The sequence below is a fragment of the Chelonoidis abingdonii genome, chromosome 21, assembly GCF_003597395.2.
Source record: "Chelonoidis abingdonii isolate Lonesome George chromosome 21, CheloAbing_2.0, whole genome shotgun sequence".
NCBI classification, from domain to species: Eukaryota; Metazoa; Chordata; order Testudines; family Testudinidae; genus Chelonoidis; species Chelonoidis abingdonii.
In genome coordinates this window covers 3,958,270-3,980,717 of record NC_133789.1, presented here as the reverse complement: position 1 = coordinate 3,980,717, position 22,448 = coordinate 3,958,270, and the positions used below count along the sequence as shown (strand labels likewise).

Below are 22,448 nucleotides of genomic sequence, written 5' to 3'. Positions count from 1 at the left end.
GAGGTGGGGATGTGAAAAAGGAAACAAACACCAGTCTCCCCATATTAGCAACAGCAGCAAAGACGAATGCTGAGGAGTCACAAGCAAAGGTAATCTGCTCATGTGGGCTCCCGCATGAAAGTTACAAGTCACTAGGAGTCTCACATATCTATATCTGGGATTTCTGAAGTGACATGGAGCATCGATATAAGCAAATCCAATCAATGTACAATGGACGGTGTTTAGAATTTTTTGCTTGGCACCAATTTTGTGCTATTTAACCACAAAAAAAAACTAAAAGGGATTATTATGGAGCTGACTTAAGACATGAAAAACAAGAAAACTCAGAGTTAAGGTAGACAGCCTGTCCCACATTCACATAGGTAGTAAACAGGCCCCAGAACAGATGTTATACATCATACATGCTAAAATGCCCAACAACAACGAGGTAGGTCAAGGATGGAGCCTTAACTTAGCATTTCCTTACCTCTGTAAATTAAAAATCAGATGCTTCTTTTTTTGATGTTATGGCTTATTTTTATACCAGCAATCAAACTTCAGCAACTGAGGCTATTTTTAGAACATACACGATTTTCAGCCAGCTAAGTTACTCACCTGTAACCAGAGTATTTCAAGATGAGCCTCTGCATATTCACATTTGTGGGATCAAGGCATCTGCACAGCAAACTTCCAGAATCTTTTGGAAAGCAGTGTCCATTGGGGCCACTCACATCTCTTCCTCCCCTCCCCCCCAGGGTTCCAAGGATCTGAAAGGGGGAGTGGCCCTAACTTCCTACCAACCCCACCCACTCCCCTCCAGCTAGCTGGTTTCACTAATTCAGGAATTCCTAACCCTGGGACTCAAAGATAGGCAGGTAGTGTAAATATGTAGAGGCTCATCTCGAAGATCTCTGGTTACAGATAAGCAACCTTCATTTCTTAAAGTGGCCTCTGCATAGTTCCATTTGCGGGAGTTTAGCAAGTAGTACAACCCCCAGGAAGGGAGGGTGTGGAGTTGTAGGTAAACAAGGAAAGCAGAACTGCCAAACAAGCATCAGCTCTGGATACCAGGGCAGGAAAAGCTACCAATCTTGCTCTCCCAAAACAAGTGTAAATGAGGGAACATTTTTGCTAAACACATGTATAGTTTCAGTATCAGTAATACAACACGATGCCATGAAGAGAGAGTGACAGCATGCCAAGGACACTCCCTTTGTCCAGGATAAGGAGTGACAATTCCAGGAAGATGAAGCCTGTGAAGTCATAATTGTGAAACAGATGAACAACCTTTGGCCCATGACAGACTGGCTCCTAGCGTGTCAGTTCCTTTTCTCTAAGGGATTGGGAAACATATAGATAGGCTGTGGCCTGATACAATAACAAGTTCTTCTGAATATGAAGATGTATGATACATTCAGGGAAGGAGGCCCAGGACAGAGAGACATTCCAGCGGTCTGAAAGAGATGGAAATCTCAGACTGTTGTCTACACAAAGACGGATACCCAACCATTCATGGAGAGTAGTCATGACAGCCAGGCATTTAATAGAACACTTGCTGCCAGAGCATGGGCCAATTGATAAGGTACTTCTCTCATTAAAAATGTTTTCTTTTTCTCCAGTCAAAGCTATGTGTAGGGGGACAGACCTGTGACTATGGCACAAAAGGGTGCATAGGACTAGTACCTTTCTGGAAATGGGAGAGTTCTGTTTCTGGAACCCAGAGGTGAACACGATGAATCTTAGCGTTAGCACAGCCAGACAGCTTTTTACCCCATGCAACACAGTCCTATTGTCCACATTATACGATAGGTGAATGAGACTTGCCACATTGTGACCAGGAAACAAATCTCACACACCACTAAGCATAGGTGATGAAAATCTCAACCCTTAGGTGCAGCTGTTCTTTCCAAGATGAGAGGAAACAAAGACATGTTTACTGAGAATTCCAAAAGTGCTAAGTCAACTGCTTCATTAGATTCCAGGTCTATTTCTTCCAGGGAAAGCTTGGTAATGCTAAGGATGGGTACCTCTAGGTGTTTGATAGCCCCTTCTATTGGTTCTAGAAAGACACTACCCAATCCTAGACACTGCGTACTCCAGGGTGGAACTGGAAGTAGACCTGAAAAGTCTCCTTCCTGGCTTAGAACTGAAGGTAGGTAGCCCAGAGCCCAGTAACGTTCTAACAACATTTTCTCCTATGAGAGCTCAGACACAGATCCAACCAAATATTATGATGTCAGCTTCAAGGATTATCACAGTCCCTCACACACAGCTCTTAATCTAAAATAGGACCCACAGAGCACTGCATCTTATTTGAAGACTCTTGGCAATCCGCCTTTTGAAACAAGTCTCTCTTTTTTTGCCTTTGCATTCAAGGGTTACAAAGTGACTTAGTCAACAGGCGATCCTTTCTGGAGCATCAGATGGATCCTGTGACACTGCATCCTGTTCCTCCTATCCAGGCTGTGTTGCAAAGAAATCTCTGGAGCCGTAAATCTCAGAATCAATAGAATTGTGATGAGTACAGTACCCTCACAACCTAAGGAAGCCTCTGAGCCAGGCATCAGTTCTTGTAAATCTGGTCCTGGACAGCTTAACTGGCCTTTAGGAATGGTCTGAGTGCCCAAGAGAACCAAGGGGAATTGATAATTCCAGGACTCAGTAAATTGGCTTATACAACGACTCATAGTCAAAAAGAGTTTAAGAATAAACCAATCCTCTTTTTCTCACCTCTAGGGTAAGGGTCTGATAGATGGAGCATTGGGAGGGGAAAACCTTCTCCCAGATAAGCAGGGCATCCAGCGAGTGCATCTGAAGATGACTGAACACGAAGCACAATGTGAAAATACTATGCTGTAACAGAGAACCCACAGTCCAGACCTGATCAGAAGTTTGCAATGCATTTCCCCTTTCTGGTTTGTGAGGACCTCCAAACTGATCTGCTTGCTTTTGCCACTATGTTGGGCACAGAATCAGTCAGGCAAGCAGTTCTGCAAAGATCATGTGTTGTGGTACCAGAGTCCAATGAGCTGAGCAGATCTGGGGCCTCAGTGGTACAGAACTCTTAGACAAGTGACTCAGCAGTAACAGATGTCAGCTCCCCATGCTGGCTAGATTCCAGGTAATCAGATTCCTTCTCGGCAACTGTGCTCAGCAGTCATTCATGTCTGACTGCTGCATCTGGATTCAAGCTCTGGCCCTACCTCCCATTTGGATCCAAAGCCAAACACAGCTTCCCCCCACCCTCCCACCCCGGGCGGGTAGGGTAACTCTAGATCTGTGCTCTGTTTGAATTCAGGTTTTGCAGCTCCCAGATCCATAGGAGGCCACCAAATCTGGATCAAGATTGTACAGCCCTGCATCCATGCTAGGCCACCAGATCTTGGTTTTGCAGCCGTAGATCCACACTAGGCTGCTGGACCTGAGCTCTGTGGATCCAGATCCACCAGAAATTGGATCCAACAGCCAGAGAGCCAATTTAGGCACACAGCTAGGTATCCAGGTCAATCTGGACAAATGCAGAGACTTTTATAATGACCAGCCTGAGATGCCTCCCATGTGCCAGGGTGCAAGAGACAGCCAAACCCGCTCCAGCAAGACAATCATTGAAGCTGACTATGAACTAAATCAGTGCCAGCTCGGCTGATTGGAGGAACCTCTCCCTCCTCCCCATGAGCAGGCCCAATCTGCTCCTGTGTGTCCTGACAAAGCCCATGCTCAACAAGCATCTCCTTGTGTCTTTAAAAAGAAAAACCTGGCTAAATGACAACCCATTACAAACAAAATTTGCCTCAAAAAGACAGAAAGAGAAAAAAGAAAAACTGACAAGGACACGGTGCAATCTGAGCTCGCTGCATCTTCAGCATTTAGAAAAGGACTGAGGGATAGTTGGGGCTACTCCCCCTTTCACACCCTCAGAACTCATTAGGATGAGGGCAAGAGGCGAGTGGCCTCAATGGACACTGCTTTCTGGAAGCTTGTGGCACAAGTGCCTTGATCCTACAAGTGGGAATATGTAGAGGCCACTCAAAGAACTGACTGTAACATACAGAGACTATATATTTAATGCTCAAATTGTTAACTAATCTAAATGGAGAGGACTCCTAAAAACTGTGAGCCTATGGAATGCACCGAGGACCCTCACTGGGAAGGGGGTGGGGAACTATATAAATGTGCCCAATACCCACAATGCGAAGGTTTGATGTGTGACCCGACTGATCGTTATGCTGTTCATAACTGTCTCATTGTTACCTTGTGCTCCTCAATTTCATTTGGTGCATCTGCCTGTTCTCTAATCTTATACTTTGACTGAAAGCTCTTCAGGGCAGAACCCATCTTTTTGTAACATATTTTTACAGTGTCTAGCACAACAGGACCCTGAGCCCAGCTAGGGCTCTTGGGTGATACTGCAATATAAATTAATAAATGTGAGGACGGCTGGGACTAAGCAGGTTTCAGTAGCTAGGGGAGAGAGGGATCTGGGCAGGATTAAACATCCAAGAGGGTGATCTGGTGCTCACAGGCTATCCAAGCAGCCAAGTGTAACTTCAGTCACTCAGGGCTATTTAGTGAGACAGAGGATTCCGTACATACCCATTCATAAGCTGAATATTTTTAGTAAAAAAGGGAAGCATCAGAGAAGGAGGTTGGCTTATGAACAAGTATAGAGAGGGGAAGAGGTGGGATACAGCCCCCCCTCCCCCACAACAGAGGGGGCAATGAGAGGCAGCACAGCCAGCAGGGAAGAGGCAGGGTCAGAGTCTCTCCGCTTCTGGCCATGCTGCTCTCCCACCAGCCTCCAAAGCAGCTGAAGCTCTGGGGCTGGCAGGATGCGGCTGCATCGCCCAGCCTGCTGGCAACTCTGGCCAGGCTAGAGACATCCTCCCCTGACCCACCCCAGGCAAGGTGGGAAGGGATGGGAAGCGATGGGGAGAGTGTGGGGGTCCCAGGCTAGGAGTGGGGTGGGATGGGGTTACACGGGGAGGGGTCATGTGGGAGGTCCCGGGTTAGGGGTGGCGCCATGTAGGGGTGGTCACAGGGGTTACTCCCTTGATCCCCAGCTTTCCTCTCCCCAAATTTCTTCACCAGTTGCTGTCCCAGCCTGTCAGGGTAAGCCGCTGGTGGGCTGCGACATTTTGTTTACTTAGGTTTACCTCCATGCCTGCGGACGCTTGCAGGGGCGGCTCTAGGGATTTTGCCGCCCCAAGCACAGCAGGCAGATTGCCTCCGGCGGTTTGCCTGAGAAGCATCCGCTGGTCCTGTAGCTTTGGCGGACCCTCCGCAGGCATGCCTGCAGGAGGTCCACCGAAGCCACGGGACCAGCGGAGCCTCCGCAGGCAAGCCGTTGAGGGCAGCCTGCCTGCTGCCGTCACGGCGCTGGCGGAGCGTCCCCCAAGGCTTGCCGCCCCAAGCACACGCTTGGCGTGCTGGGGCCTGGAGCTGCCCCTGGACGCTTGAGGTAAACAAACCGTCTTGGCGCACCAGCGGCTTATCCTAATGGGCTGAGAGCCAAAGTTTGCTGACCCCTGAACTATAGGGTTGGCTTATGAATGGGTCATAAACATTTGCCATTTTTACTTTTCTATCTTGGGGGGCGGGGGAGTGTCAGTTTATAAACGAACCAGCTTATGATCGAGTATATATGGTACTTGGGATTTTATCTTTTAAATGCGAAGCGAGTAAATACACCATCTCATACATGTGCACATCATGGTAGTTACGAAGGCAGAGGAGTTACTTTGCATTCACAGAAGCCAATATGTAGATATTAACTCAGCTCTTCTTTTAAAATAAAGCAGTGGCTCAAGCCACATTGTACAACAATCTGAAAAATGAAAGACTAAGCTGTTAGTGCAAAATATCAGCAGACTTTACTTGTTCATACATAGTTCAAGGCCGCTTATATCAAACTTGAGCACACAGCAGGTTTCAGAAATTTAATAAATCCAGTAGGGGGTAGGAGGAAGAAGGAGAAACAGGGAACATTTATAATTAATACAGTGATGCTTAGCTTATACTATTTGCCACATCTCTAATATCTGGAGACCAGATTTCCATGATAAGGTCAGTGCAGTTAGGTATAGTTGGGAACCTGTATTGGAAGTCTCTGCATCTCAAAGATTACCTCGGAATGATGGAAAAACTCCATTATATCTGAAACAAACAAATCACTGCCCAGAGAAGCACCTTCCTGCTCTGAAAGAACAGACTATGAACTGTGGGGAGAGACTAATTTCCTAATAGGCCACTAAGTGAAAAGACCCAATCAACACTAAAAATTAACTTCTCAGAAAAAAAGAATTAAGGAATTTCAGGGAGGTTTGGGCATTTCTCCTTTGTAAGTCCAAACCACTGACATAAAAGGTTCTTCCATTATAAAGCTATTTGATATGTCAAGTTAGTGTCTCCCAAGTTCCAAAACTTCATCATTTATCAGCATTTCTCCATAAGCTGGGGTTATGTGAGCAGAAGGGGATGAAAACCTTGCTGAAGCCCTAAAACTTCCTATTCTCTTCTGGCTCTTCACACACGCAACTCTCTATAGTCACGCCAGTAATGATTTTCACAGGAGTGCATTTCCTCTTCTCCTTATTTTTATCCTGATGGTTTTTGCATGGACTTGCAATGCTGAGAAAGAGGCATCATTGCTAGAAGATACGCCTGGAGTCAGGCTGAGGGTAACTGTACATAATAAGAATGATATGCCAAGATGAGCACTTTCTGAGTATTCACTATGGCTATGAAGGCCTTAATACACACTGTAGGTTTGGTCTTCAGCGACACTTTTGATTTAGCTGGCACTGGCAGCGCTGGGCAAGGGATTTGATCCCAACCTGAGGCTGAGGAGATGCAGACCTCGAGACTGATATAAAAGGTGGTGCCAAGGCCAGAGCAGTAAAATGAGTCTTGGGTCCCCTGCAGAGGACTTTGGCATAGAGACTGGTTTCAGTACCCTCAATGAGCCCAGAGTATCTGGTGTAGGCATGGAGAAGCCAGATGAGCCCTCAGCCTGAAGTTTCTCTCTTCTAGTGCAAGGAGGGATGATGGCATAGCAAACTGCACATTGGCTTACCGGAGAGTCTCACACAGACAGAGAAGGAACTGGCCACAGGAGTCAGTCTCTAGTATGACTGCCAAGCAGGAGGTGCATTTCTTGAAGCCCTTATGAGGGTTGGTGTCCCAAGATGGCCCAGGTGAGGGTTGGTGTCCCAAGATGGCCAAGGATACCAGGATAAGGACACGATGTGTATGCTAAACTGTTCTATGCTACTCAAACCCAGGGATAGGCAACCTATGGCACGCGTGCCGAAGATGGCACACAAGCTGATTTTCAATGGCACTCTCACTGCCCTGGTCCTGGCCACCGGTTGGGGGCCTCTGCATTTTAATTTAATTTTAAATGATGCTTCTTAAACATTTTTAAAAACCTTATTTACTTTACATACAACAATAGTTTAGTTATATATTATAGACTTACAGAAAGAGACCTTCTAAAAACATTAAAATGTATTACTGGCACACAAAACCTTAAATTAGAGGGAATAAATGAAGACTCGGCACAGCATTTCTGAAAGGCTGCTGACCTCTGCTCTAACCACAAGAAAAATAATCTAGGCCAAGGCCATAAATGTAAATTCTATTTACACTAGGCTACAGAGGAACTGAGGCAGTTGGTGGGGGGGCGGGGGGTGCACACCCTTATGCAGAGTAGGGCAAGTATGTCACTTTACACAAGATCTCTCCTGTTTCCCCGGAGGACAAAGTTTTATAAAGCAGTTCCACAGCTCTATGGCAGGGATGCCATATTCCACAAACGGGAATACACAGAGTCCTCCAAAGAAGAATCCATTGTTAATGTTTCGCCTCCTTAATAAAATGCACTTTGCAAAACATTTTTGTAGTATCATGACTGCTTTTGTTCACTTTAAAAAGTGATTTTTTTTTTTAACGAGAAGAAATTGACAGGCTTTTAAAATATGTATTACTTACCCTATGAGTAAGCACAAGTAATTGGAGGCCTGTAGCTTGTGTTTATTAAATGCAAAAAGGTACATTAAAGTAATGTTAGGATTGAAGTTTTAAATACATAAGAGTCATGGAATATAAAGTTACGTTCTCATAGCACGTGTAACTCTGCCATCATTCTATTCATAATACACAATCGCACAAGACATGCACTGAAGTTACCATTACAGTAAGATGAAATACTGCACGTTTTATGAACAAGGAGGTAGAGTTTACAGTAGCCAATGGAATCATAATGGAATTGTCTGATTTCTGTGCATTTAAAATCTCAATTGTGATATTGCTTTTATGTCCTGTTTTTCATTGAATTACCTCCCCCCCACCCCGCTCACCTCAGAAAATACGAAGTGGAGAAGAAATGTGCCAGTGGACCCAAAACTATTCAGCTTTCTCTTACAGAGTCAGCTGATACTGGGATCAGTCAACAAGGTAATTCCAATATAGTAGTGACTCCACAGACAAAAGGATTTTTATATAAGCATTTAGAACTCGATTAATTTATATGATTCATTACGGTAATTTTTCTGTGAACAAGGTATGTGTCTTGTTAGATGATGGCAAGATAAAAAGCAGAAATTCTGGACAAGAGTCCATAAAACAAGTCTAGTAGCTCCAGCGGAATTGGCACTCGGGTTAGTGGAAGTTGTACATTCATTTTGCCTCAAGGATTCTCGAGTTGAACTATGTTTGCTGTGTTGCTTGAAGTTACAAACTACTTTACTAGTTAAACACTGAATGAAACACTCAGTTCTCCTTCCATCTCTATTTGCATCAGCTACATTGGAGCAGAAGGATAACTGTTCATTGGGCTCTCTTCATTGTGTTAAAGTTTAATTCATGAACATGGTACATCTGCATTAAAAGCTCAGATGTTACCACAACTCATTTAAAAACATCATTCAGCTAACATGAATTGAACACATTTTCCCCTTCTAAAAACTGTTCAGAAAATAAGGTAATTTTTTTTTAAAGTAGCTGAGTTTGTTTCTTCAATAGGGCCTTAGCTGCCACCAAAGGGATATACCTAGACGTTCAAACCCACGCTCTGCTGTGGTAAATACCAGAAACTCCTGGAATCACTAGATTAACTATGGAGAAAGAGGAATATGTATAAATAGCTGAAACATTCTTTGAACAGAATCTGCCGGTACGTTCTTTCCAATCTGAGAAAAAGAGAGCAATATGGAAATGTCTGAGTCGGAATAAGAGAAATAGTGCTGACAGATTTTAACTGATACATAAAGACTCTTACCCTGGAAACCTGAGCACAACGACAAAGAGTGACCACATCCAGAAAAGAGAATATTCTGTAAAGAAAACAAAAGACAAACTTTCTTTATAAAAAGGTATTTTTGTTATTTGCATCTAAAATAAAAAGAAAGTGGAAAACTTAAAAAAAGCTTGAAGATAGAAAACTTCGTTGTAATGTAGATGAAAGCTTGACTGCAAATAAAAGTGCAGACCAAGTAGTTAACAAATGAAAGCAGAGTCCCAGATATTGGACTGCTATGAAATATTTAATCTTGTACCTTGCAGTATTTGCTGACACAGTAAACTGAACAATTATTTATCAAAACAGACACTTCCTGCTACCTTGTAGCTCAGCAGTCAGAAATGTTCAATTAGTTAAGGAAACAGCAGGATAAACGATTACAGTTCAACACAATAGTTGTACAAAATCTGTTTGTTTACCAGTGAAAAATCCCTTTATCCTTAACAATTGCATAGCTCTGATGGCACTCAGTGGAGCACATAACAAGTTAAACACCTCAGTAAAAACTGAGGATCTGGTCTCACTTCAGGAATTTATATATAATTTTCTGTGATAATTAAGAATTAAATACTACAATATGAGAAATGATTAAAAACACTGTGATCCTCATGCCCCAAGGATGAGGTGGAAGGAGTATCTTGCTTTGAAATAGAAGGTAAGTGCAATTTGCATCAAGTCAGCAGAGTTCATTAGGGTGCCTGTGTAGTTGTCTAGGTCACGTGTGTCAGAAGTAAGCTGGCTGGATCACTTCTACATGGAATGCCGTTCCTTTGCATGAGGGCACTCCCAAGTATTCTGAACAGCTTGGTGCGCAGAAGTCCACCTACTTATTGCCCTGCTTATCAGAATCCGAGAAGCACTTTGTTGTACTTTGTTGTATTTTTCACTGGGCTCAGTTTTTCTACTCTCTGGTCATTTAAGCATACACAAATAAAGTACAAAATCCACTTAAACTCAGAGGAAATAAGGTGTTTATTGATACTGCTGAGACGCACTGGTCTAGGGGTAAGAGATGGGAAGACAGGCAGGCTAACTGTAGAGAAGGTGGAAAAAGCATGGTTTGGGAAACATTTGGAGTTTGGAAAACAGAACTCAAAGACATTAAACAGCAAATGCTCATGATGGCAACTATAAAATTGAATTTATCACTGGACAATAGTTTACTGCAAAGATAAGACATTTAGTTAGAGAAAAGACAGCATATATACTCATGCATCTATGAAATGTGTGTATTCATATCTAAAATTGAAGAGTTTTTAGAAAGAAGGAAACTTATTAACATTTGCATTATACAAGGGTTAAGAGGATAAACTATTTTTTCCAGGTAACTATTGACAAGGTATTTTCAGTTTACTTTCAATCAAGGTACCTTTGTTACTGTAGTAAGTGTTTATATAAGCTTAGAAAAACCAGTGACTAATTTAACTCTATTCACCCCCAGATTTTCTCTACTGGATTTGGGAGTCAATTGAACTATTAAACCCCAGAATTTTTTGCACACATTTGATTCATCTATTTTCCTTTTACATAACAGGATTAGTTTTATTGTGGAAATATCTAAGTAGTATTTTAAAACTGCTGTGACTATGATGCAGGCTTTGCTAGTGAGGAATATGGTTAGACAATATGACCGATACACAACAAACAGTTTCAAAGTGCCATAAAGAAGACTGAGAGCTTCACAAACAAATGCTCCAGAGCATTAAGCTAAGCCAGGAAATTAAGGCTGTCTAGATAGTCCACTGACACGTATGGCAGAAGTAGATGGGGCACCTAAAGACTCAATGTACCCCAACACAGCAGGAAGTTGCTGCCATAATTGCTGCCAGATTTGAACTAGGAGGGACCTGGGACGAGAGCTGACGGCACTGTAGAAGTTGGACAAGGATTTGGAAATCCTCTAGTAAGTTATTCCCCTCCTTCACCCCCATGAGTTTACTTCAGAAAACTTCTTCTCACTCCCAAGCCTCATCAACTTCTGATCTTTCTCCAAATTGGCTAGAGAGAAAGCTAAAATTGAAAAGAAGTAGAAGTGAAAAGGTAAAGACTGATAGGAATGGTGGAGTAGTACCTTATATAAAAGTGGATGATTGACAAATCTCTCTGCCTACTGGTTGATGGGCACAGATACTTCAACAGTTGGGACCACGAGGTGCTCAAATGAACAGTCCTTTAGTAGGAAGGGGCTGGCAGCATGGTGTTCTTGGTAAGGTGTCCATTGTTCTAGACTTCACTTACCTCCTTTGTTTGAGAGAGCCTGGGTACAGTGACCTCAAGAAGATCCTGCAAGACTCCATTCATTCATCCCCAAGAGAGTATAGTTCAGTGGTGCTCAACCATGTGTGCCCCACATCCAATACTATCTGTATGGCCCTGAGGATGTCACGTGGGCCACAGCTATGTGCTGACTGGGCCGCAAGCAGCCAGCGGGCTGCAGGTTGAGAACCACTGGTCTAAGTGTAAGAGATGGGAAGACAGGCAGGCTAACCGAAGGGAAGGGGGCAAAAGCATGGTTTGGGAAACACTTGGAGTTTGGAAAATATTGCCAGTAGTTTGTTTTTCCTTGCATGATTTATAAGCCTGGCAAGATCCCTGGGCTGAAACTGTTTTACATTAATTGTGTAATGCATCCACAGCCTGGGATAGATGCAGAGAATAAATTGCATAAAGTCAGCGGTAAAGCTGGGGGAAAGAGGCACTTAAAATAATGAACAAACATGTACTGGTGACAAATTCCACTTTACATCATGTAAGAATTAGGAGGGGTTATCAAGGCTGCTGCTGCTGCCAACAAACCAGCAGGACAAAGCAATTTTTGAACATTAATGTGCATACTTTGTATTCAAAGATAGTACAATTATTTGCACAATGTAATCGGTAAGGAGCAAAGTCATGGATTTGCAATTTTTCAGAAGTGGAGACTCGCAGGGCAGAATGACATGATCTGCTACAGCAAATAGCATTATCAAAAGATAGTGAAAAACTTTGACACTGTCATCAGCGGAAGCATGTCTGCTGACTACCTTGAAAGGAAATAAGATTTTTATCACATCCACTTCTCATAAAGACAGGCAAAAATTAATTCATAGACATGCGCCTCACTGGAGGTCTCATTTGTCAACATGCTGAAGGTCACCCTCATTAGCCATTTCGTTTAGCTTTGCTGTAGGAAATAGGGTTGCAAGCCCTTGTTTTCATTAACCTTCTGACTTCTGATGCTCAACAACGCTGCACTGGCTCTTAAGTAGCTCTTTCCCCTACAGACGATAGGGAGAGAGAGGAGCGCACCATGGGTGGGACAGAACATCAAGAAACCTACAGCAATGCACCGAGTGTTTTATAAGCAAAGCGGTTAAGGCCTTGTCTACCAGGGAAAGCTTTTTCAGTGTATTTTCCCCTGCTATAACTACAGCAAAAGGGTGCTGCTACACAGCTTTGTTTATGCTGGCTTAAGCTACTTCCCTTGTGAATCATTGCATTCACAAAGCTCTATGCCTTTTTTTTTTTTTTAAATAACCACACAGCATTCTGGGCACATACCCCATGGTGCAATGCTCTGCCACTGGATTCTATATATTCTATGATTTTTCTCAGTGAATTTGTAAAATGTCGCCTGGAATTCTGTGGCTTGGGGTCAATCCAAAACTCCTATGACTCCCCTTCTGACATCCCACAATTCATTTGTTTTCTGCAAACCAGCATCATTTCCACCCAGCATGGAGGAAACACTGCTGAGTGCAGTGATCTGGACAGTCATTTATATAAACAGGCTCTTCCACATGTATTGGCAGTTGTGTAGCCAGATAGCTTTGAATGAGTTGGTAGACAGCCACTGTCACGTCTCAATGATGCTTATGCTTAATCTGTCCCATCTTGTATTTAGCCTGGACACTGGTTACTTTCTCCACACCTGAGGAAGAGCTCTGGGAATCTCAAAGGCTTGTCTCCTTCACCAACAGAAGTTGGTCCAATAAAAGATATTACCTCATCCACCTTGTCTCTCCTATCCTGGAACCAACACTACAATAATACTGCAAATACCCAGCCAGTCCACTGTAGGGTGGGAAAAGAACAATTACTTATTCTACAGTAACTGTGACTCTTCAAGATGTCAGAGTGGATTTTGCTATAGGAGCACGTGGGCCTCACGTGCACAAGATGAGATTTTTTTTGCATAGCGGATCCATTGGGGCAGTGCATCACCCATGGCTGCCTCATGCTCCCATACAGGGACATAAAAGATGGGAGCACAGGCAATAAAAAAGGCCAATGTAACTGAGGACTTCTAAGAGTGGAAGGGAGAGAAGGCAGTGGGATCCACATTGACCATATCATCTCGAAGGATCACTGTTACTGCAGGATAAGCAACTGAAGTACTGCTCTCCCGAACTTGGCATCTGACCTGGCAGCCAGTCCAAGGCATGGTATTTAACAAAGGTCAATGAGTTGCCACCTTACAGATTTGATACAGGCACATTCTTGAAGCAGATGGAGGACACTGCTTGGGCCCTGGTGGAGTGAGAGGCTCACCAGCCAGCTGATAAGACAGCGAGATACGCTGTTTTCCATTTCAATATTCTCTGTGAAGAGATGGCTTGACTTTTAAAACATCTGGCTAGGGCTATAAGCAGATAGGGAGACAGTCTGAATTGTTTGGTCCTTTCCATATACATTCATAGATTCCAGGGCCAGAAGGACCATAGTTATCATCTACTCTGAGCTCCTGTGTAACAGGCCAGAGAACTTCACCAAAATAATTCCTATCTTTTAACGTGTGCAATTTCTCATTCTCCCAGCACAGAGCATAGTTTTGGGAAGAAAAAAGGCAGGTTGACTGACTGGTCTAGGTGAAAATTTTAGACCACTTTCTGCGCTGTTTTAGGAAGGTCTAAATTAAAGTAGTAACCAAAAATAAGGGGAGTAAAGGAGGACTGGTTATGACAAAACTTGTCTAGAAAAGGAGTCTGAAGCTCAAAAGAAAAGTAGCAGATAGAACTTAAGCGTCCTATCTCACTGCCACAGGCAGACAGAGGGAACTGAGGAAAGGTTGCAATAACTTTATCCTTCATGTCTTCACACAAGTATGAAGTTATGCAGAAAAACGAACTCTGTTAATCAGAAAATTTCAATCTCATGTGCACAGGGCACATGCACACCTGCTGTAGGATCCACACCGACATACTGGAAGTATGACCGCTTTTTTCAACCTAATTTTCTGGTCCTAACATCCATTTCATAATTACACACAACTCTGGTTCCAATACTGGGTTTTCAGAAAGGAATCCAATACCTTGTTTGCAAACTTTTAACAAACCCTCAGGATACAAATATCTTCCCTCAAACTAAGCATGACATCACCCAACGTATCAGCCCTCATGCGAAGACTACGGGCATGTTGGAAGCAAGGAAAATACTCTTATCTCTCTGGATTCTTGTTACATGACACACAAGTATCTATAACTACAGGAACACAACCACAGCTAAGTCATCAGGCAAGCTCACTTTCCACAAGTATAAATATTCTTTCTCAATAGAAATTCCAAGCCATTAATAAATATTCCAGTAACAGGACTGTTGGATAGCTGTCAAACTCACTACTCTGTCCCTCTCTTCCCCCTCCCCAAGGTATAAAGGATGCTAACATGGCTGACAATTGGCCCTTTCACCCTCAAGGATACATCTCTGAGGTCAGAGTAAACACAAAAGCACATGAAAAGTTTTCCTGATCCTAAAAGTCCATCTCTATATGGTCCAATATGCTTAGATTACAGGGTTCTTACTTTTCATTTCTCCTGCCACGTCTCTCTCAATAGCCTCCCTGCGCTCTTCTTGTAGGTTTTTTGACTGCCCTAGCTAGACTGGTTGCTTGGAAGTGGTTGTCTGACAATGACTAGGTTCATGGAAGACAAACAATGAATTTAAAATCGTGTTCTTAAATAGCTAATAAAATTAGCTTTGTTTTCTTTTCTTTTTTTTAAAAAAAAAGCAAAAAAGACCCTTCTAAATGCTGTCTGCACTACTTTTTCCCTAGTCTTTTCTCATTGATACCAAAAAATGACTCAGCAGAATCAGACTGAAAAAAAACACTGTTTCAGCAACAGTCACTACTCTGCTCTGCACTTTGGCTGTTTCACAACTTGGCTCCAACCTATAGCACCCCACAATTGCTGGAGAGAACACAGGAGCACACTGAATGTCCTATAGGCTGGATGACCTGAAGTTAGTTTTCCAAAGTAACTCTAAGGACAGGCTTTTCTCCTCAGAGAAACTGCTTGAGGGGAAAAACAGGTTGCCCTGCATGGCTAGGCAATGATGAAACAGGGTTCCTCCTTCAATACACACACAGTATGGGTCATAATTAAATACTGGGCTTCTCCTCACCCTGGTCTGAATTATGCAGTCTGCACAGTAGAAACAGAACACAAAAACCCAAGCACAGATAATCCAACTCTACTTACAATGTAATAAACATTTCTTGTTAATATCCCATGACTGGTTTAAAATGAGAATGTACAACAGGGAAGCATTCTGTACTTTCAGAAGTCTGGAAGAGACCTATCTGCTCCTTCCTAGATCCTACATATAGCAACATTCATTTATTAAAAAGAGCCACCTCTTGGAGTTGTTCCAAATTATTTTGGAGGCTATGCCTCAGAGCATGAAAGTGTTGCATAAAACATCCTTCTTGTCCACTGTACATCTCTATGTTGTTATTTAGCAGGCTAATAAAGACAGCTATCACTCAGAATCAAACTTTGAGAAGCTGGTAAAAAAACCTAACAGGTTATTTAATAGTCTATCTGCATGAAGACTCCTAGTTTTGCCTTACTGGATGAGAAAAATCAGCTATAATTTCAATCAATCATGAAAATACTCATTCTGTTTTTAAGTTCTACACAGCATATTTATTTTGATGAAATACATCTGCTGACATTTGACTGCTATGTTGTTGCACTTGGCCTTTTTCCTCCTCATAGAGGAGTGACAGCAAGAATAATGTTAATACATGCTGTTTAACTTCTGTTCAAACAGTCATTGGAGGGGGAAAGGCAGATACTTTTCTAAATATTATCAGCATTAACCTGAGTTAAATCTGTTTGTTATGATAGAGATTAAGTCATTCCATTGGAAAACAACAAATTATGACCATGGGGGTTCAGAAAAGCTTTATGAAAGGGCAGGATACTGCCCTCTCCGGACATACTAGCACAGTCTACAGTAAGGCAAGTAGCCACAATATATTCTATGAAGAAATGTCCAGCACATCTTTATCGTTCCAACTTCTTCAAATCCAGTCAGGATTTTCTAAGATTCCTTACTCTCTCCAATCACCACCACCATTTCCTCTGACGCTACTGAGAGTTTCGCCTTTGACTTCAAGGTGAGCTCGATGGGGCCTTTAAAGATATACAGCTGTCAAAAGACTACCATTCAATTTATCAGCTTGACCTTCAACCCAGTGAAATGCTATTCAAGTCATAAGAACAGCCATATTAGGTCAGACCAACGGTCCATCTAGGCCAGTATCCGGTCTTCCAACAGTGGCCAATGCCAGGTGCCCCAGAGGGAATCATCATGATCCATCCCCTGTCGCCCATTTCCAGCTTCAGGGAAACAGTCAAGCTTTGTTCCCTTGTTATTAAATTGGTTCCTATAGCCTGACCAAGTAGGCACAGACTACCATTTGCTGCGCCTCTCATTGGTGAACCATTCAGTTGTATTCTGTTCTTCACTCATTTGGAGCAGAATTAAAGCTACCAAAGGAGAAATCAGTATGGAGGTAGATGCAAGCCACTGCGCTGTGTGCTGAGGCAAAGCAGAAGATTATGGAGCAGCAGAGTGGGGACTGAACAGAAGGTGATCAAACCATGAGAGGGGAGGATTTTAAAGCTGAGTGACCTCATATGAACCAGTTTGGAAAAGGCAAACTCCTCAGGGCCAGAGAAGTGTATATTTGAGGAGTAAAAATTCCTTAGAAAACTAGTAGATACCGATACCACCATTTCTCTAGGAAAACCTCTTTCAGACTTTCCGATGGAGGTTGGCCTACATTCAAAAGTCAATTGGCAGCTTGCCTTAACGTATAAATGCCCTTTGTCAATGGACTATCGATGCCATCACATTCGATAGTACAGAAACTATTGGCATGCAGTTATTTTGGCAAAACAGATGTCTAAATTAACCACAACTAGTACCAAAAATGAAACATTAATTCACCCTTCAGAGTCAATAAGCCAGCTGTTGGCCCGTCTCAGGGAGGGTGCATCTGAATTCACTGCTGCACAAACCAAGGAGCTAGACATTGTCCAAATAGAAGTTGGCAGCTCTGCAGGAATGAGAAGGCGATAAACTGAATTCTACCTTTTGATGGTTTGGCTCTTTTAGAAATGTACATTTTTTTAAAAGGTGTAAGCCCCTAGAAACTCATCTGGCAGCCGCAGAGAGAAGCAGCTGAAGCAGGTACAGCAATATGGGGGGGAGGGGGAGGGAGAAGAGAAAGAGAGAAGGGAGGAGCAGAGACCCAGCCGGAGTACCTCAACCCTAATGCTCCCTGAACTCAGATCTGTGCAGAGTCTTTTGGTGCACCAGGGTCCATGCCATTCAATCCCTCACTCCAGCCATAGAAACTTGGGAGCAAAAACGGCTGGGAGTAGCCAGCCAGAGACTCAGATGGACAGAAGCAGAGAGAAGCAGCTGAAGCAGGGACATGCAGACTCTGATATCATCAGAAGGCGTGTTTACGTACGTGTACTTTTTAAATACCTTTTATTGTGGACATTCTTCCCTTTTTGCTGGATTAAGTGCATTCACTCCAGTCTTTCCTGCCCCTTCCCTTACAGTCTGTTTATTCAAGCCTCACATCCCGTCTTCCATGTACCCCTTATGTTCTACCCCCCTTTAATGTGACCTCTAGCTTCCTTATCTCTTGAAATAATCCTCTCCCAACAAAGCTCCACCCTGCAAAATTAAAAAAAAACAAAATAATCATGGAACTAATATGGCTTTTGTGAAACTTTATAGTGTTCACCTGCTTGTATGTTACATCTCTCTCCTCCACAACCCTTTGTCTGTCTTGTCTATTTAGACTGTAAACTCTTCAGGACAGAGCTCTTATTCTATATTTGCACACTGAGATCCCTAGGCACTACCATAATACAAAAATATTTGGGGCAAACCCTGAAATTTGAATGAAGATTTCGACAGCAAGATCATACAGACTGATAATTACGCTGTACAACTGGCTTCTCTTAAGAGGGATACACTCACAGAATGCAAGAATCAAGTCACTATTTCCAACAATATTGTGGGCCATGTAGCCACAGCAGAACTGCTTAGTTACTGATTTAAAATCTCCTGCTCAGGATTCAAGAGAGAGAAGAAGCATTTAGCAGATTTGCTCCCGTATAAATTCAAATCAAACATAGCTTTTTGCATTGAGCAGAGGGATGGAAATCACAGACTCTAAACCCAGAAGAGACCATTGTGATTATCTAGTCTGACCTCCTGTATAACAGGCCCCCGAATGTCCTCAAAATAGTTCTTAGAGCATGTCTTAGAAAAACATCCAATCTCAATTTAAAAATTGACCTTGGTAAATTGTTCGAATGGTTAATTACTCACTGTCAAAAATTACGCTTTATTTCCAATCTGGAACACTTAAATTACTTTTAATCTGTGCCTCCATTTCCTTATCTGTAAAAAGGACAATGAATCCATTCCTACATATTCACAAAAGTGTTTAGATAGAGACCATCTGAAGATGTAAAGTGCTATAGGTCTTCACCAAAAACTTCAGCAGCTAGGCAGGATGAGAGAATGATAATGAATTCCCAGAGATTTCTACATTGCGTGGGTGACAAGGCCTATTGTCTGCCCATTTTGCACCCTCCCACGACCGAATGGGCTCAATTACAGTTTTTCACTTCACAACCACATACATGCGACATCAATATCATCCTCAGAATGACAGAACTGGAGAACAAGAAATTATCCAGCAGCGTTGCTTACACACACACACGTCTTTGTCTTGTAGACACTGACATTCATTTACAGGAGATCCCCCTAGATAAATGCATCCAAGTCTCTTTCAAAGGCTGCATTGTCAAACTGCACTAATTAATTTTCACAGAATGCAAATGATGTATTCCAGCACTCCAACCCTTACTTATGAACTTTACCAAGGAAAAGTGATATCAAGGGATGAACTACTGGTAACCTTCCCATACTAAAATTGCATCCAGCCCTGGGATCTTTGTCTGCACTATTGCTTCCATTGACTAACAAGTGGGAGTTTTCTGGGAGTGCAAAATACCCTAGTAGACATGACCAGAGAGAGAAAAAGCTCTTCCTCCTAACATCTAGGATAAACTTCTAATCCTTAACTTCCAGTTGCAACCACTTCCCTAGATTCAGAAAGGCCTATTGATCCCTCTGAGACCTTTCCATTGTGACCACAGTGCCAGAAATCTCATTCAAGCTCTAATCATCTACTCCCTGCTGGCCTTGATGCCTGCAACCTTTCCCCCCCCACAAGTCCATTCAAATGATGCTATAACATCTTTCTAGCTTGTCACCAACTGTGTCGTCCCTTCTAACTTCCTCCACTGGAACCTCTTCTTCCACTGCATCAGACACAAAATTCTTGCCTTATCAAAACCCTTTGCAGTCTGGAACCAAACCTACCTATACATCCAATTATCTTATTGTGAGGGTCGACTCCTACCTTTGCTATACCAGTGATGCCACTTGATCACCCATTCATCCACACTCACTCCCATGCCGCACTTACAGGTGGTAACTGGTTCAGAACTGTACACGCAGCTAATCTGTGCTAAGACATCCTATATCTGTTACCCTAGCCTCATCTTCCAGCTTATCTCATCCACCTACGGTGGCTTATCTTTTATACCGTAAGCAAATGACAGTCCCTGTCCCAAAGAACTAAGTGCGTACACTGCAGATTCAAAAACAAATATTCACAACAGCAAGGAGAACTGAGGTGTCAGCTGTGAACAAAACATTTTATAGAATAATCAGTTATTTCAGTTCAAGATTTACTCCCGTATTAGGAAGGTTTGAGATGCCTGTGAAGATGGTTCTGGAAAAAGTGTTTCTTAACAGAAACCACCTGATGAAAACTCATACGACCAGAGCAAGATTCAGTGTAGCAGAGTTGGTGCTTTGAGTGGTGGGTGCACCCCAATCTGTGGTCAGTAAACAACCAGACATTACCCTTCAAGGAAGATTAGGGAATTACACGTCCAGATGCTACAATGACAAGAATGATATAAGTAAATTTTTCCACAACAAGTAAGTGACTTAAGAACCCAAGTCTCAATGATTTTCATTAAAATCACGTAGGTGTTTTTGAAAGCTTTTCCCAACATCTATGGCTCCAACTAATGGGGTATAGTGAGAAGTAACAAACATTACAGAGTATCAGATAATCTTTATTCATCTTATTTTAAATGGACAAGTGCTTTTTTCAGAGACCAGGGCTCACCTCCAAAGACTTTTTACTATCATTAAATCTTGATGATCACTGAGCAATACCTACATGCATTTCAAGAAATTTGCTCATTTTAATAATTCAGATCCTCAGCACAGACTGACAGCTACTACTCTGTACAGGCTATGCTCTAGTCCAGGGATGGGCAAACTTTTTGGCCCAAGGGCCACATCGGGGTGCAAAACTATATGGAAGGCCAGGTAAGGAAGACTGTGCCTCCCCAGACAGCCTGCCCCCGTGCCCTATCCACCCCTTACCACTTCCCACCTCCCTCAGAACCCCCAACCCATCCAGCCCCCTGCTCGTTGTTCCCTGACTGCCTCCTCCTGGGACCCCACGCCCCAAACCGTCCTCTCCCACCCCCACACCCCCTCTCCCTGTCCCCTGACTACCCCGACCGCTATCCACACCTCCACCCCCTGACAGGCATGGAAGTCCCGGGGGCCTATCCAACCACCAACTACCCCCCATGGAACTCCCTGCCCCTTATCCAACCCTGCCCTCTTACCATGCAAGTCAGAGCAGAAGGAGCTCACAGCCCCATCGCCCAGCCAGGTTTAGCTGTGCTGCCCGCGTGGCTGCAGGGGAGGGGCCAGGGGCTAGCCTCCCCAGCCAGGAGCTCAAGAGCCGGACAGGAGAGTCCTGCGGGCCAGATGTGGCCCGCAGGCTGTACTTTGCCCATCTCTCCTCTAGTCTGAGCAAAACAAGAGATGGAAAAAGGGAGATTTTTGTTTGTTTCCAGATTTGAAAAGTAACTGCCACTTATGTTGCTCCATGTTGTTTCACTTCAGTAGTGAACGTCAAGGTAATACTCACAGCATAAGAAACAGACTGATACACTAACACAAGCTAGATTCCACAATACCACGACAGGAGTCCCATCCCATGAGTTGCTGAACACTCGGCTCCTTTTAACAGCAGCTTCAGCTAAATGTGCTCAAGTGGAAACTTGGCCATCTTCCAATAGTTTCTCACATTTTAAGTCTTTGGGAGAAAGGGGTTGTGTGGGCTTTTTTCAGGTGAAACATTTCACATTAACAAGAATATAGGCAGAGTGTCCTATTTTAGACTGTATAGATATTAGCCTATACCTAGCACTTATTTTCATTAAAGGCCTTTTTGACCTATACCTTTTCATCTATGAAAATAGAGGACCAGCAAATTCATTTAACACTTCACAAAGACATAAAAAGCAACAGCGAAATATTTAGCATAAACTGTCGCTAATGCAGGCCCTTGATCAGCGTAGTGTTTATGGCTTTATAATTGAAGCAATCCAAGCTCATAACTTATGAATGAACCAGCTAAATTAGCTATTGCTTGTAAACAGACACAGTAATTCCCCAATTTCACAAATGGGAAGGCAGCTTACCGAAGCAGCAGTTCTTTCGGAAGTTTTTTGTTGATCACAGCTTCATCATTGTTTGAGAACATCTGCAAACAAAAAACAAACAGTTTAAATCATTTAGCCACCCTGTATTTTCATTATAAACCATTACTTCTAAGAGCAAAACTGCTGGGTAACAAGACAGTTTCAACTACATCAACAGGGCCAACTTTGTGCTTAAATTCTCAAGTTCTTAGATTGGGCACCGTTGTGTGATTGGCATTTTATGCCTGATGTAGTTTTGCTCAACTGGGCCAAAAATGCTTCATGGGTTG

The 22,448-nt window shown here is 43.0% G+C and overlaps 1 protein-coding gene across 3 annotated transcripts in view; it reads right to left on the bottom strand.

The window, feature by feature from the left end:
• FBXL20 (F-box and leucine rich repeat protein 20) overlaps positions 1-22,448 on the bottom strand; it is a 71,386-nt gene that overhangs the window by 30,962 nt on the left and 17,976 nt on the right. For all 3 annotated transcript variants that reach the window (XM_075059654.1, XM_032791320.2, XM_032791322.2), the window contains exons 2-3: positions 22,159-22,220; positions 9,257-9,311 (exon numbers count right to left, since the gene is read on the bottom strand). In XM_075059654.1, the coding sequence (XP_074915755.1) occupies positions 9,257-9,311; positions 22,159-22,220 (117 nt within the window). The remainder of the gene's footprint in view (positions 1-9,256; positions 9,312-22,158; positions 22,221-22,448) is intronic.